This window comes from Tachyglossus aculeatus, chromosome Y4 (genome assembly GCF_015852505.1).
Source record: "Tachyglossus aculeatus isolate mTacAcu1 chromosome Y4, mTacAcu1.pri, whole genome shotgun sequence".
NCBI lineage: Eukaryota > Metazoa > Chordata > Mammalia > Monotremata > Tachyglossidae > Tachyglossus > Tachyglossus aculeatus.
In genome coordinates, this window is record NC_052096.1 from 6,826,144 (window position 1) to 6,841,586 (window position 15,443).

Below are 15,443 nucleotides of genomic sequence, written 5' to 3' on the forward strand. Positions count from 1 at the left end.
TTTGCTGGGCCCCAGAGCATTCCAAGCAGGTGGACCTGTCCAGTCCCGGGTTGACACAACATCCCGGGGGTCCGAGGCCCCCGGCCCCCCGCCCCCTGACCCAAATCCTCCTCGCTCCCCTTCCCGCCACCGTTTGGACCGAGGAAGTCGTCGTCCTCCGTTCTCTATCGGGCGCCTGCGGTGGCGAGGGTAAATAATCGTCCGGTTCCCCCCCCCCACTTGCCTCTTCCTCCATCCTGGGTGGGCGGCGGGCCCCCCAATCCATCCTCAAGCCCCGCAATCACCCATCCTCAAGCCCCCCAGTCCATCCTCAAGCCCCCCGTCCATCCTCAAGCCCCCCAATCCATCCTCAAGCCCCCCAATCATCCATCCTCAAGCCCCCCAGTCCATCCTCAAGCCCCCCAGTCCATCCTCAAGTCCCCCGTCCATCCTCAAGCCCCCCAATCCACCCTCAAGCCTCCCAGTCCATGCTCAAGCTCCCCAATCATGCTCAAGCCCCCCAGTCCATCCTCAAGCCCCCCAGTCATCCATCCTCAAGCCCCCCAGTCCATCCTCAAGTCCCCCAATCCATCCTCAAAGCCCCCCAATCCATCCTCAAGCCCCCCAGCCCATCCTCAAGCCCCCCCAATCCATCCTCAAGCCCCCCAACCATCCATCCTCAAGCCCCCCAATCATCCATCTTCAAGCCCCCATCCATCAAGCCCCCCAATCATCCATCCTCAAGCCCCCCAGTCATCCATCCTCAAGCCCCCCAATCCATTCTCAAGCCTCTCAATCCATCCTCAAGCCCCCCAATTCATCCTCAAGCCCCCAATCCATTCTCAAGCCCCCAGTCCATCCTCAAGCCCCCCAATCCATCCTCAGGCCCCCCAATTCATTCTCAAGCCCCCCAATCATCCATCCTCAAGCCTCCCAATCCATCCTTAAGCCCCCTATCCTCCATCCTCAAGCTCCCTAATCATCCATCCTCAAGCCCCCCAATTATCCATCCTCAAGCCCCCAATCCATCCTCAAGCCCCCGAATCCATCCTCAAAGCCCCCCAGTCCATCCTCCAGCCCCCCAGCCATCCATCCTCAAGCCCCCCAATCATCCATCCTCAAGCCCCCCAATCCATCCTCAAGCCCCCAATCCATTCTCAAGCCCCCAGTCCATCCTCAAGCCCCCCAATCCATCCTCAGGCCCCCCAATTCATTCTCAAGCCCCCAATCATCCATCCTCAAGCCTCCCAATCCATCCTTAAGCCCCCTATCCTCCATCCTCAAGCCCCCCAATTATCCATCCTCAAGCCCCCAATCCATCCTCAAGCCCCCGAATCCATCCTCAAAGCCCCCCAGTCCATCCTCAAGCCCCCCAACCATCCATCCTCAAGCCCCCCAGTCATCCATCCTCAAGCCCCCCAATCCATCCTCAAGCCCCCCAACCATCCATCCTCAAGCCTCCCAGTCCATCCTCAAGCCCCCCAATCCATCCTCAAAGCCCCCCAATCCATCCTCAAGCCCCCCAGTCATCCATCCTCAAGCCCCGCAGTCCATCCTCAAGCCCCCCGACAATTGTCGGGGTCTCACAGAGCCAGGCTGCCGGGCCCCGGGGAGAGAACACGAAGCCACGAACAAGTCGATCTCATGTCATTTCAAGCTGTGCAACAAACCTTTTCTAGCCACTGAGGCCTCCAGTCGGGTTTAATTAATAATAATAATAATAATAAAAATAATGATGATGGCATTTGTTAAGCGCTTACTACATGCAAAGCACTGTCCTAAGTGCTGGGTGGATACAAGGCGATCAGGTTGTCCCACGTGGGGCTCACAGTCTTCATCCCCATTTTACAGATGAGGTAACAGGCTCAGAGAAGTTAAGAGACTTGCCTAAGGTCACACAGCAGACGTGCTGGAGCCGGAATTCGAACCCATGACCTCCGACTCCAAAGCCCGCGCTCTTTCCACCGAGCCACGCTGCTTCTCTTAATTGAGGTATTCCTTTATTCTCCTAAGCGCTTAGCACAGTGCTGCGCACCTAGCGAGCGCTCAACAAATCATCATCATCATCATCATCATCAATCGTATTTATTGAGCGCTTACTATGTGCAGAGCACTGTACTAAGCGCTTCGGTAGTACAAATTGGCAACATATAGAGACAGTCCCTACCCAACAGTGGGCTCACAGTCTAGAAGTCCCTTGCCCCAGTGGGGCTCTCGGTCTGAAGAGGGGAGGGAGGACGGATATCTGAACCCCATTTTGTAGATGGGGAAACTGAGGCACAGAGCAGTGAGGTGTCCTGCCCACACACCAATACCTGTTCTCCCTCCTGCTTAGACTGTAGTAATAATATGTTGCCAACTTGTACTTCCCAAGCGCTTAGTCCAGTGCTCTGCACACAGTAAGCGCTCAATAAATACGATCGAATGAATGAATGAATAATTGTGGTATTTGTTAAGCGCTTAGTATTCGTTCAGTTGTATTTGTTGAGCGCTTACTGTGTGCAGAGCACTGTACTAAGCGCTTGGGAAGGACAAGTCGGCAGCATATAGAGGCGGTCCCTACCCCACAACGGGCTACGTGCCGGACACTGTACTAAGCGCTGGGGTGGATACAGGACAGTCAGGACCGACGCAGTTCCCTGTCCCACGTGGGGCTCACAAACATCATCCCCATTTTCCCCCGTTTAGGGAAGCAGCGTGGCTCGGCGGAAAGAGCCCGGGCTTTGTAGTCAGAGGTCACGGGTTCAAATCCCGCCTCCGCCAATTGTCAGCTGGGTGACTTTGGGCAAGTCATTGAACTTCTCTGGGCCTCAGTGACCTCATCTGTCAAATGGGGATGAAGACCGTGAGCCCCCCCGTGGGACAACCCGATCATCTTGTGACCTCCCCAGCGCTTAGAACGGTGCTTTGCACAGAGTAAGCGCTTAATAAATGCCATTATTATTATTATTAAGACTGAGCTCCCCGTGGGACAACCTGATCACCTTGTAACCTCCCCAGTGCTTAGAACAGTGCTTGGCACAGAGTAAGCGCTTAATAAATGCCATTATTATTATTATTAAGACTGAGCTCCCCGTGGGACAACCTGATCACCTTGTAACCTCCCCAGTGCTTAGAACGGTGCTTTGCAGAGAGTAAGCGCTTAATAAATGCCATTATTATTATTATTATTATTATTAAGACTGTGAGCTCCCCGTGGGACAACCTGATCACCTTGTAACCTCCCCAGCACTTAAAACAGTGCTTTGCACAGAGTAAGCGCTTAATAAATGCCATTATTATTATTATTATTATTATTATTATTATTATTATTATTATTATTGTTATTATTTTCCGGGTGAGGTAACCGAGGCCCAGAGAAGTGAAATGCAGCTGAATGCGTTGTCCGTACCGCAGCGCTTAGAACGGTGTTTGACATATAGTAAGCGCTTAACAATTACCCTTGTTCTTGGGGGAAGCAGCGTGGCTCAGTGGAAAGAGCCCGGGCTTTGGAGTCAGAGGTCATGGGTTCAAATCCCAGCTCTGCCAATTGTCAGCTGGGGGACTTTGGGCAAGTCATTGAACTTCTCTGGGCCTCAGTGACCTCATCTGTCAAATGGGGATGAAGACCGTGAGCCCCCCGTGGGACAACCCGATCACCTTGTGACCTCCCCAGCGCTTAGAACGGTGCTTTGCACAGAGTAAGCGCTTAATAAATGCCATTATTATTATTATTATTAAGACTGAGCTCCCCGTGGGACAACCTGATCACCTTGTAACCTCCCCAGCACTTAAAACAGTGCTTTGCACAGAGTAAGCGCTTAATAAATGCCATTATTATTGTTATTATTATTATTATTATTTTCCGGGTGAGGTAACCGAGGCCCAGAGAAGTGAAATGCAGCTGAATGCGTTGTCCGTACCGCAGCGCTTAGAACGGTGTTTGACATATAGTAAGCGCTTAACAATTACCGTTGTTTTTGGGGGAAGCAGCGTGGCTCAGTGGAAAGAGCCCGGGCTTTGGAGTCAGAGGTCATGGGTTCAAATCCCGGCTCCGCCAATTGTCAGCCGGGTGACTTTGGGCAAGTCACTTCACTTCTCTGGGCCTCAGTTCCCTCATCTGGAAAATGGGGATGAAGACTGTGAGCTCCCAATGGGACCACCTGATCACCTTGTGACCTCCCCAGCGCTTAGAACAGTGCTTGGCACGTAGTAAGCGCTTAACAAATGCCATCGTTGTTATTACCTCCTCTGTAAAATGGGGATGAAGACTGTGAGCCCCATGTGGGACAACCTCATCACCTTGTGACCTCCCCAGCGCTTAGAACAGTGCTTGGCACCTAGTAAGCGCCTAATAAATGCCATCATTATTATTATTTTCCGGGTGAGGTAACCGAGGCCCAGAGAAGTGAAATGCAGCTGAATGCATTGTCCATATCGCAGCGCTTAGAACAGTGTTTGACATATAGTAAGCGCCTAACAATTACCGTCGTTCTTCTTGCACCGTGGCTTAGGGGGAAGCCGCGTGGCTCAGTGGAAAGAGCCCGGGCTTGGGAGTCAGAGGTCGTGGGTTCTAATCCTGCTTCTGCCACTTGTCAGCTGGGTGACTTTGGGCAAGTCACTTCACTTCTCTGGGCCTCAGTTCCCTCATCTGTAGAATGGGGATGAAGTCTGTGAGCCCCCACTGTGGGACAACCTGATTATCTTGTATCTCCCCCAGCGCTTAGAACAGTGCTTGACACATAGTAAGCGCTTAATAAATGCCATCATGATTATTACCTCCTCTGTAAAATGGGGATGAAGACTGTGAGCCCCCCGTGGGACCACCCGATCACCTTGTAACCTCCCCAGCGCTTAGAACAGTGCGTTGCACATTGTAAGTGCTTAATAAATGCCGTGATTATTATCATCATCATAGTCATCATCAACTGTATTTATTGAGCGCTTACTGTGTGCAGGGCACTGTAATAATAATTATTATTCAATAATAATTATTCAAGCTTATTAGCAGCGTGGCTCAGTAGAGAAGCAGCGTGGCTCAGTGGAAAGAGCCCGGGCTTGGGAGTCAGAGGTCGTGGGTTCTAATCCCGCTTCTGCCACTTGTCAGCTGGGTGATGAGAGCCCGGGCTTGGGAGTCAGAGGTCGTGGGTTCTAATCCTGCTTCTGCCGCTTGTCAGCTGGGTGACCTTGGGTAAGTCACTTCACTTCTTTGTGCCTCAGTTCCCTCATCTGTAAAATGGGGATTAAGACTGTGAGCCCCACGTGGGACAACCTTGATTACCTTGTATTCCCCCAGCGCTTAGAACAGTGCTCCGCACATAGTAAGCGCTTAACAAATACCAACATTATTATTATTATTATTATTATTATTATTATTATTATTATTATTATTATTACTATTCCAAGCAGGCAAGTGGCAGAGCGGGGAATCAAAAAATCCAGATCTCCCGAGGACGCCCAGCCCCGGGCTCTTTCCGCCGTTTTTCCCGGTTCACCGCCTCTCTCTCCGCCCAACTTCCTCGGCGGGTTTGGCGGTCCGCTCCCGTGGCTCAGGGTTCGAGGGGGGGGCCCTCGGATAATCCCGGGGTTTGGTTCTCCGTCAGTCACTGGGCGGTATTTATTGAGCACCACTCAATATTGAGCACGCCGTTCTGTTGTTGTACTTTTCCCGAGCACTTCGAGTGCTCCGCACATTCATTCATTCGTTCTGTCGTATTTATTGAGCGCTTACTGTGCGCAGGGCACTGTACTAAGCGCTTGGGGAGTCCAAGTTGACAACATCCAGAGACGGTCGCTACCCAACAGCGGGCTCACAGTCTAGAAGTCAGGTGCTCATAGCAAGCACTCGATAAATACGACTGACGCCGAGAGCTCCGCGCCAGCCGCCGGCCGGAGAGGATTCACCCGCCCGTCTCTTTCATACCTGTATATATGTTTGTACATATTTATTACTCTATTTATTTTTCTTGTACATATCTATTCTATTTATTTTATTTCGTTAATATGTTTGGTTTTGTTCTCTGTCTCCCCCTTCTAGACTGTGAGCCTGCTGTTGGGTAGGGACCGTCTCTAGATGTTGCCCACTTGTCCTTCCCAAGCGCTTAGTACAGTGCTCTGCACACAGTAAGCGCTCAATAAATACGATTGATTGATTTCAGGGGAGCGATGTCTTAGGACGGCGCGAAGGAGACCGTCCCTTCCGGTTCTTCCCGGTCCTTCCTGGAATACGGATTCCGAGCCGGCGCAAGGAGCCAGGAGCGGGATCCCGAGGAGACTTCACTGAGGGTCAGAGGTTGGGAACGCAAACGGGAATTCATTCATTCATTCAGTCGTATTTATTGAATGCCCGGGGGTGGGGATGGGGTGGGGAGAACAACTGGGCAGGCGACTATGATTCATTTGGTCGTATTTATTGAGCGCTTACTGGGTGCAGAGCACTGGACTAAGCGCTTGTTGATGATGATGATAATAATAATGGTATTTGTTAAGTACCTACTGTGTGCCAAGCACTGTTCTAAGCGCTGGGGAGGATACAAGGTCATCGGGTTGTCCCACGTGGGACTCACACTCTCAATCCCCAGTTTACAGATCATAATGATAATGGCATCTATTAAGCGCTTACTATGTGCAAAGCACTGTTCTAAGCGCTGGGGAGGTTACAAGGTCATCAGATTGTCCCACGTGGGACTCACACTCTCAATCCCCATTTTACAGATCATAATGATAAAGGCGTCTATTAAGCACTTACTATGTGCAAAGCACTGTTCTAAGCGCTGGGGAGGTTACAAGGTGATCAGGTTGTCCCACGTGGGGCTCACACTCTTAATCCCCATTTTAGAGATCATAATAAAAATAATGGTGTCTATTAAGTGCTTACTATGTGCAAAGCACTGTTCTAAGCGCTGGGGAGGTTACAAGGTCATCAGGTTGTCCCACATGGGGCTCACACTCTCAATCCCCATTTTATAGATCATAATAATGATAATGGTGTCTATTAAGCGCTTACCATGTGCAAAGCACTGTTCTAAGCGCTGGGGAGGTTACAAGGTCATCGGGTTGTCCCGCGTGGGGCTCACACTCTCAATCCCCATTTTATAGATCATGATGATAATGGCGTCTATTAAGCGTTTACTATGTGCAAAGCACTGTTCTAAGCGCTGGGGAGGATACAAGGTCATCGGGTTGTCCTGCGTGGGGCTCACACTCTCAATCCCCATTTTATAGATCATGATGATAATGGCGTCTATTAAGCGTTTACTATGTGCAAAGCACTGTTCTAAGCGCTGGGGAGGATACAAGGTCATCGAGTTGTCCCGCGTGGGGCTCACACTCTCAATCCCCATTTTATAGATCATAATAATGATAATGGCATTTATTAAGCGCTTACTATGTGCAAGGCACTGTTCTAAGCGCTGGGGAGGATACAAGGTCATCGGGTTGTCCCACATGGGGCTAGCACTCTCAATCCCCATTTTATAGATCATAATAATGATAATGGCATCTATTAAGCGCTTACTATGTGCAAGGCACTGTTCTAAGCGCTGGGGAGGATACAAGGTCATCGCGTTGTCCCGCGTGGGGCTCACACTCTCAATCCCCATTTTATAGATCATAATAATGATAATGGCATCTATCACCTTGTAACCTCCCCAGCGCTTAGAACAGTGCTTTGCACAGAGTAAGTGCTTAATAAATGTCATTATCATTATTATTATCATTATTATTAAGACTGTGAGCTCCCCGTGGGACAACCTGATCCCCTTGTAACCTCCCCAGTGCTTAGAACAGTGCTTTGCACAGAGTCAGCGCTTAATAAAAGCCATTATTATTATTATTATTAAGACCGTGAGCTCCCCGTGGGACCACCTGATCACCTTGTAACTTCCCCAGCGCTTAGAACAGTGCTTGGCACATAGTAAGTGCTTAATAAATGCCATTATTATTATTATATTGTTTTGTTGTTTTGTTATTATATTATCATTATTATAGAGGGAAGGGGTCTTGGCCAATAATAATTATTATTAGTATTAACTATTAATATCAAATGTGATCATCTAGTATTATATTACTATTACTATAGAGGGAAGGGGTCTTGGACAATAATAATTATAACTAGTGTTAATTATTAATATCAAATATGATAATCTATTATTATAGAGGGATGGGGTTCTGACCAATAATAATTATGATGAGTATTAATTAATATCAAACATGATCATCTATCATTATAGAGGGAAGGGGTCTTGGACAATTATAATTATAGTTAGTATTAATATCAAGCATGATCATCTATTATTATAGAGTGAAGGGGTCTAGGACATAATAATTATAATTAGTATTAATTATGACTTAAATATTAGTTATTCACCTAGTATATTACTATCATCATAGAGGGAAGGGGTCTTGGACAATAATAATTATAATCAGTATTAATCATTGCTATTAAATACTAGTTATTGATTAATGAATGTATTACTTGTCATAATGATAGAAGGAAGAGGTCTTGGACAATAATAATTATAATCAGTATTAATCATTGCTATTAAATAGTAGTTATTGATTAATGATTGTATTACTTGTCATAATATAATGATAGAAGGAAGGGGTCTTGGACAATAATAATTATAATTAGTATTACTCATTGCTTTTAAATACTAGTTATTGATTCATGAGTGTGTTACTTATAATGATAGAAGGAAGGGGTCTTGGACAATAATTATAATTAGTATTAATTATGAATATCAAACGTGGCCATCTAGTATTATATTATTATTGTTATAATAGAGGGAAGGGATCTTGGACAATAATAATTGTAATTAGTTTTAATTATCAATATCAAATATGGCAATCTAGTATTATTATAGAGGGAAGGGGTCTTGGGCAATAATAATTATAATTAATATTAATTATTACTATCACCACCTAGTTTATTATTATTATTATTATTATTATTATAGAAGGAAGGGGTCCTGGCCAATAATAATATGGTCATCTAGAATTATATTATTATTATAGTGGGAAGGGGTCTTGGCCAATAATAATTATAATTAATATTAACTATTAATATCAAACATGGCCATCTAGTATTATATTATTATTATTATAGAGGGAAGGGGTCTTGGACAATCATGATTATAATTACTATTAATTATTAATATCAAATATGGTCACCTAGTATTATAATTATTACAGAGGGAAGGGGTACTGGCCAATAATAATATGATCATCTAGTATTATATTATCAGTATTATAGAGGGAAGGTGTCTTGGCCAATAATAATTATAATTGGTATTAACTATTAATATCAAACATGGCCATCTAGTATTATGATCTTGGACAATAACAATTATAATTAATATTGATTATTAATATCAAATATGGTAATATAGTATTATTATAGAGGGAAGGGGACTTGGACAATAATAATTATAATTAGTATTTATTATGAATATCAAATATGGCCATTTATTATTATTATAGAGGGAAGGGGTCTTGGACAGTGATAATTATAATTAGTATCAATTATTAATATCAAATATGGTCATCTAGTATTATTATTATAGAGGGAAGGGGTCTTGGACAATCATGATTATAATTACTATTAATTATTAATATCAGTTACAATTAGTAGTAATTATCACTATCAAATATGGTCATCTGTTATTATTATCATTATAGAGGGAAGGGGTCTTGGACAATCATGATTATAATTACTTTTAATTGTTAATATCAATTAGTATTAATCATTACTATCAAATTTGGTCATCTATCATCATTATAGGGGGATGGGGTCTTGGACAATAATGATTATAATTACTATTAATTATTAATATCAAGTATGGTCACTATCATTATTATCATTATTATTGAGGGAAGGGGTCTTGGACAATAATGATTATAATTGCTATTAATTATTAATATCAATTACAATTGGTATTAATTATTACTATCAAATATGGTCATCTAGTATTCTTATAGAGGGAAGGGGTCTTGGACAATCATGATTATAATTGCTATTAATTATCAATATCAATTACAGTTAGTATTATTACTATCAAATATGGTCATCTGTCATTATTATCATTGCAGAGGGAAGGGGTCTTGGACAATCATGATTATAATTACTATTAATTATTACTATCAAATATGGTCATCTAGTATTATCATTATAGAGGGAAGGGGTCTTGGACAGTAATGATTATAATTACTATTAATTATTAATATCAAATATGGTAACCTAATAGTATTATTGTAGAGGGAAGGGGTCTTGGACAATAATGATTATAATTACTATTAATTATAAATATCAATTACTATTAGTATTAATTATTACTGTCAAATTTGGTCATCTAGTATTATAGAGGGAAGGGGTCTTGGACAATAATGATTATACTTACTATTAATTATGAATATCAATTACAATTAGTATTAATTATTACTATCAAGTATGGTCATCTAGTGTTATTATCTATTCATTATTAATATCAGTTTCAATTTCAATTAGTATTAATTATTACTATCAAATTTGGTCTATCAGTATTATAGAGGGAAGGGGTCTTGGACAATGATTATAATTACTATTAACTATGAATATCAATTACAATTGGTATTGATTATTACTATCAAATATGGTCATCTAGTATTATTATCATTATAGAGGGAAGGGGTCTTGGACAGTAATGATTATACTTATACTGTTAATTATGAATATCAATTACAATTAGCATTAATTATTGCTATCAAATGTGGTCATCCAGTATTATTATTATCATCTATTAATTATTAATGTCAATTACAATTAGTATTAATTGTTACTATCAAATTTGGTCTATTAGTATTATAGAGGGAAGGGGCCTTGGACAATGATTATAATTACTTTTAATTATGAATATCAATTACAATTGGTATTAATTATTACTATCAAATTTGGTCTATCAGTATTATAGAGGGAAGGGGCCTTGGACAATGATTATAATTACTATTAATTATGAATATCAATTACAATTGGTATTAATTATTACTATCAAATTATCATCATTATAGAGGGAAGGGGTCTTGGACAATGATCATAATTACTATTAATTATGAATATCAATTACAATTAGTATTAACTATTACTATCAGACATGGTCATCTAGTATTATCATCATTATAGAGGGAAGGGGTCTTGGACAATAATTATAATTACTATGAATGATTAATATCAATTACAATCAGTATTAATTTTTACTATCAAATTTGGTCATCTACCTCCGCGGGGGTGACGCGTGGGGCTGCTGCTCTGCACACATATTGTTACTATCAATTACCATTAGTATTAATTATTGCTATCAGATATGGTCATCTAGTATTATTATTATAGAGGGAAGGGGTCTTGGGCAATTATGATTATAATTACTATTAATTATTACTATCAAATATCGTCATCTAGTATTATCATTATAGAGGGAAGGGGTCTTGGACAGTAATGGTTATAATTACTATTAATTGTTAATATCAATTACAATTTGTATTAATTATTACTTAATAATCATTATAATTACTATTAATTATTAATATCAATTACAATTAGTGTTAATTATCACTATCAAATATGGTCATCTATTATTATTATCATTATAGCGGGAAGGGGTCTTGGACAATCATGATTATAATTACTTTTAACTATTAATATCAAGTAGTATTAAACATTACTATCAAATTTGGTCATCTATTATCATTATAGGGGGAAGGGGTCTTGGACAATAATGATTATAATTACTATTAATTATTAATATCAAATGTGGTCATCTATTATTATTATTATTGAGGGAAGGGGTCTTGGACAATCATGATTATAATTACTATTAATCATTACTATCAAATATGGTCACCTAGTATTATCATTATAGAGGGAAGGGGTCTTGGACAATCATGATTATAATTACTATTAATTATCAATATCAATTACAGTTAGTATTATTACTATCAAATATGGTCATCTATCATTATTATCATTGTAGAGGGAAGGGATCTTGGACAATCCTGATTATAATTACTATTAATTATTACTATCAAATATGGTCATCTAGTATTATCATTATAGAGGGAAGGGGTCTTGGACAATCATGATTATAATTACTATTAATTATCAATATCAATTACAGTTAATATTACTATCAAATATGGTCATCTATCATTATTATCATGATAGAGGGAAGGGGTCTTGGACAATCCTGATTGTAATTACTATTAATTATTACTATCAAATATGGTCATCTAGTATTATCATTATAGAGGGAAGGGGTCTTGGACAATCATGATTATAATTACTATTAATTATCAATATCAATTACAGTTAGTATTATTACTATCAAATATGGTCATCTATCATTATTATCATGGTAGAGGGAAGGGGTCTTGGACAATCCTGATTATAATTACTATTAATCATTACTATCAAATATGGTCATCTAGTATTATCATTGTAGAGGGAAGGGGTCTTGGACAATCATGATTATAATTACTATTAATTATCAATATCAATTACAGTTAGTATTATTACTATCAAATATGGTCATCTGTCATTATTATCATGGTAGAGGGAAGGGGTCTTGGACAATCCTGATTATAATTACTATTAATTATTACTATCAAATATGGTCATCTAGTATCATCATTGTAGAGGGAAGGGGTCTTGGACAATCATGATTATAATTACTATTAATTATCAATATCAATTACGGTTAGTATTATTACTATCAAATATGGTCATCTATCATTATTATCATGATAGAGGGAAGGGGTCTTGGACAATCCTGATTATAATTACTATTAATTATTACTATCAAATATGGTCATCTAGTATTATCATTATAGAGGGAAGGGGTCTTGGACAATCATGATTATAATTACTATTAATTATCAATATCAATTACAGTTAGTATTATTACTATCAAATATGGTCATCTATCATTATTATCATGATAGAGGGAAGGGGTCTTGGACAATCCTGATTATAATTACTATTAATTATTACTATCAGATATGGTCACCTAGTATTATCATTATAGAGGGAAGGGGTCTTGGACAATCATGATTATAATTACTATTAATTATCAATATCAATTACAGTTAGTATTATTACTATCAAATATGGTCATCTATCATTATTATCATTATAGAGGGAAGGGGTCTTGGACAATCGTGATTATAATTACTATCAAATATGGTCATCTAGTATTATCATTATAGAGGGAAGGGGTCTTGGACAATCATGATTATACTTACTATTAATTATCAATATCAAATATGGTCATCTAGTATTATCATTATAGAGGGAAGGGGTCTTGGACAATCATGATTATAATTACTATTAATTATCAATATCAATTGCAGTTAGTATTATTACTGTCATATATGGTCATCTATCATTATTATCATGATAGAGGGAAGGGGTCTTGGACAATCCTGATTGTAATTACTATTAATTATTACTATCAAATATGGTCATCTAGTATTATCATTATAGAGGGAAGGGGTCTTGGACAGTACTGATTATAAATAGTATACGCTGATAATTGTAATGAGTATTAATTGTTACTGTCAAACGGGACCACCTGGTGTTATTGTTATTATAGAGGGAAGGGGTCCTGGCCAATGTGATTGTGATGGAAGGGCGGGGGGGGGGGGGGGGGGGGGGGGGTCTTGGATTCGAATCCCGCCACTCCGCGGCCTAAACTCCGACTCTTCCGCTCTCCCCGCAGCCGCCCCGGTGGGAGGCCGGTGGCCCCGCGCGGCCTTCGCGCCCGTCGTCCTCTTCCTCCTCCCCCGCCCCGGACCCCCGCCCCGGACCCCCACCCCGGACCCCCCGTGCCCCCCAAAAAAGATGGCGCTGTCCAAGCGGGAGCTGGACGAGCTGAAGCCATGGATCGAGAAGACGGTGAAGCGGGTGCTGGGCTTCTCGGAGCCCACCGTGGTCACGGCGGCGCTGAACTGCGTGGGCAAAGGCATGGACAAGAAGAAAGCAGCGGGTACGTCTCCCCCACTCCCGGCCCCCCGTCTCCCAGGAAGACCCCCTTGGGCCGCCGCGCTTCGTCCAGAGGCGTCGCGTCGTCATCCGTCCGTTCAGTCGTATCTACTGAGCGCTCACTGCGCGCCGAGCACTGGACTGAGCGCCTGGGAAGCACAAGCTCGGTCGTATTTATTGAGCGCCCACTGTGCGCCGAGCACTGGACTGAGCGCTTGGGAAGCACAAGCTCAGTCATATTGATTGAGTGCTCACTGCGTGCTGAGCACTGGACTGAGCGCTTGGGAAGCACAAGCTCAGTCGTATTTATTGAGCGCTCACTGCCCACTGAGCACTTGGGAAGCACAAGCTCAGTCGTATTTATTGAGCGCCCACTGTGCGCCGAGCACTGGACTGAGCGCTTGGGAAGCACAAGCTCAGTCGTATTTATTGAGTGCTCACTGCGTGCCGAGCACTGGACTGAGCGCCTGGGGAGCACAAGCTCAGTCGTATTTATTGAGCGCTCACTGCATGCCGAGCACTGGACTGAGCGCCTGGGAAGCACAAGCTCGGTCGTATTTATTGAGCTCTCACTGCGCGCCGAGCACTGGACTGAGCGCTTGGGAAGCACAAGCTCAGTCATATTTATTGAGCGCTCACTGCGCGCAGAGCACTGGACTGAGCGCTTGGGAAGTACAGGTTGGCAACATATAGAGCCGGTCCCTACCCAACAGCGGACTCACAGGCTAGAAGGGGGAGACGGACGACAAAACAGACAGATGTCAGTGTATTGAGCGCTTACTGTGTGCAGAGCACTGTACTAAGCGCTTGGGAAGTACAGGTTGGCAACATCTAGAGACGGTCCCTGCCCCACAGCGGGCTTACAGTCTAGAAGGGGGAGACAGGGAACAAAACAGACAGACATCAATTTATTGAGCACTTCCTGTGTGCAGAGCACTGTACTAAGCGCTTGGGAGGTACAAGTTGGCAACATCTAGAGACGGTCCCTACCCAACAGCGGGCTCACAGTCTAGAAGGGGGAGACAGACGACAAAACAGACAGATGTCAGTTTATTGAGCGCTTCCTGTGTGCAGAGCACTGTACTAAGCGCTTGGGAAGTCCAAGTTGGCAACATACAGGGATGGTCCCCACCCAACAGCGGGCTCACAGTCGAGAAGGGGGAGACAGAGAACAAAACAGACAGATGTCAGTTTATTGAGCGCTTCCTGTGTGCAGAGCACTGTACTAAGCACTTGGGAAGTCCAAGTTGGCAACATCTAGAGACGGTCCCTACCCAACAGCGGGCTCACAGGCTAGAAGGGGGAGACGGACGACAAAACAGACAGACGTCAGTTTATTGAGCGCTTCCTGTGTGCAGAGCACTGTACTAAGCGCTCGGGAAGTCCAAGTCGGCAACATCTAGAGACGGTCCCCACCCAACAGTGGGCTTACAGTCTAGAAGGGGGAAACAGATGACAAAACAGACAGACGTCAATT

General features: G+C 42.6%; 1 protein-coding gene and 1 long non-coding RNA gene across 5 annotated transcripts in view; both read left to right on the top strand.

The window, feature by feature from the left end:
- Positions 1-13,795, top strand: LOC119947355. 2 transcript variants are annotated; one of them, XR_005456483.1, is made up of 3 exons: positions 1-189; positions 6,117-6,243; positions 13,704-13,795. It is a non-coding gene; the product is annotated as an uncharacterized LOC119947355 (long non-coding RNA). The 2 variants fall into 2 exon arrangements; XR_005456484.1 differs by having other exon boundaries at positions 6,117-6,250; positions 13,704-13,785.
- A 30-nt stretch (positions 13,796-13,825) lies between these two features.
- Positions 13,826-15,443, top strand: part of PRPF3 (pre-mRNA processing factor 3) — a 47,580-nt gene continuing 45,962 nt past the window's right edge. For all 3 annotated transcript variants that reach the window (XM_038768929.1, XM_038768930.1, XM_038768931.1), the window contains exon 1: positions 13,826-13,970. In XM_038768929.1, the coding sequence (XP_038624857.1) occupies positions 13,826-13,970 (145 nt within the window). The remainder of the gene's footprint in view (positions 13,971-15,443) is intronic.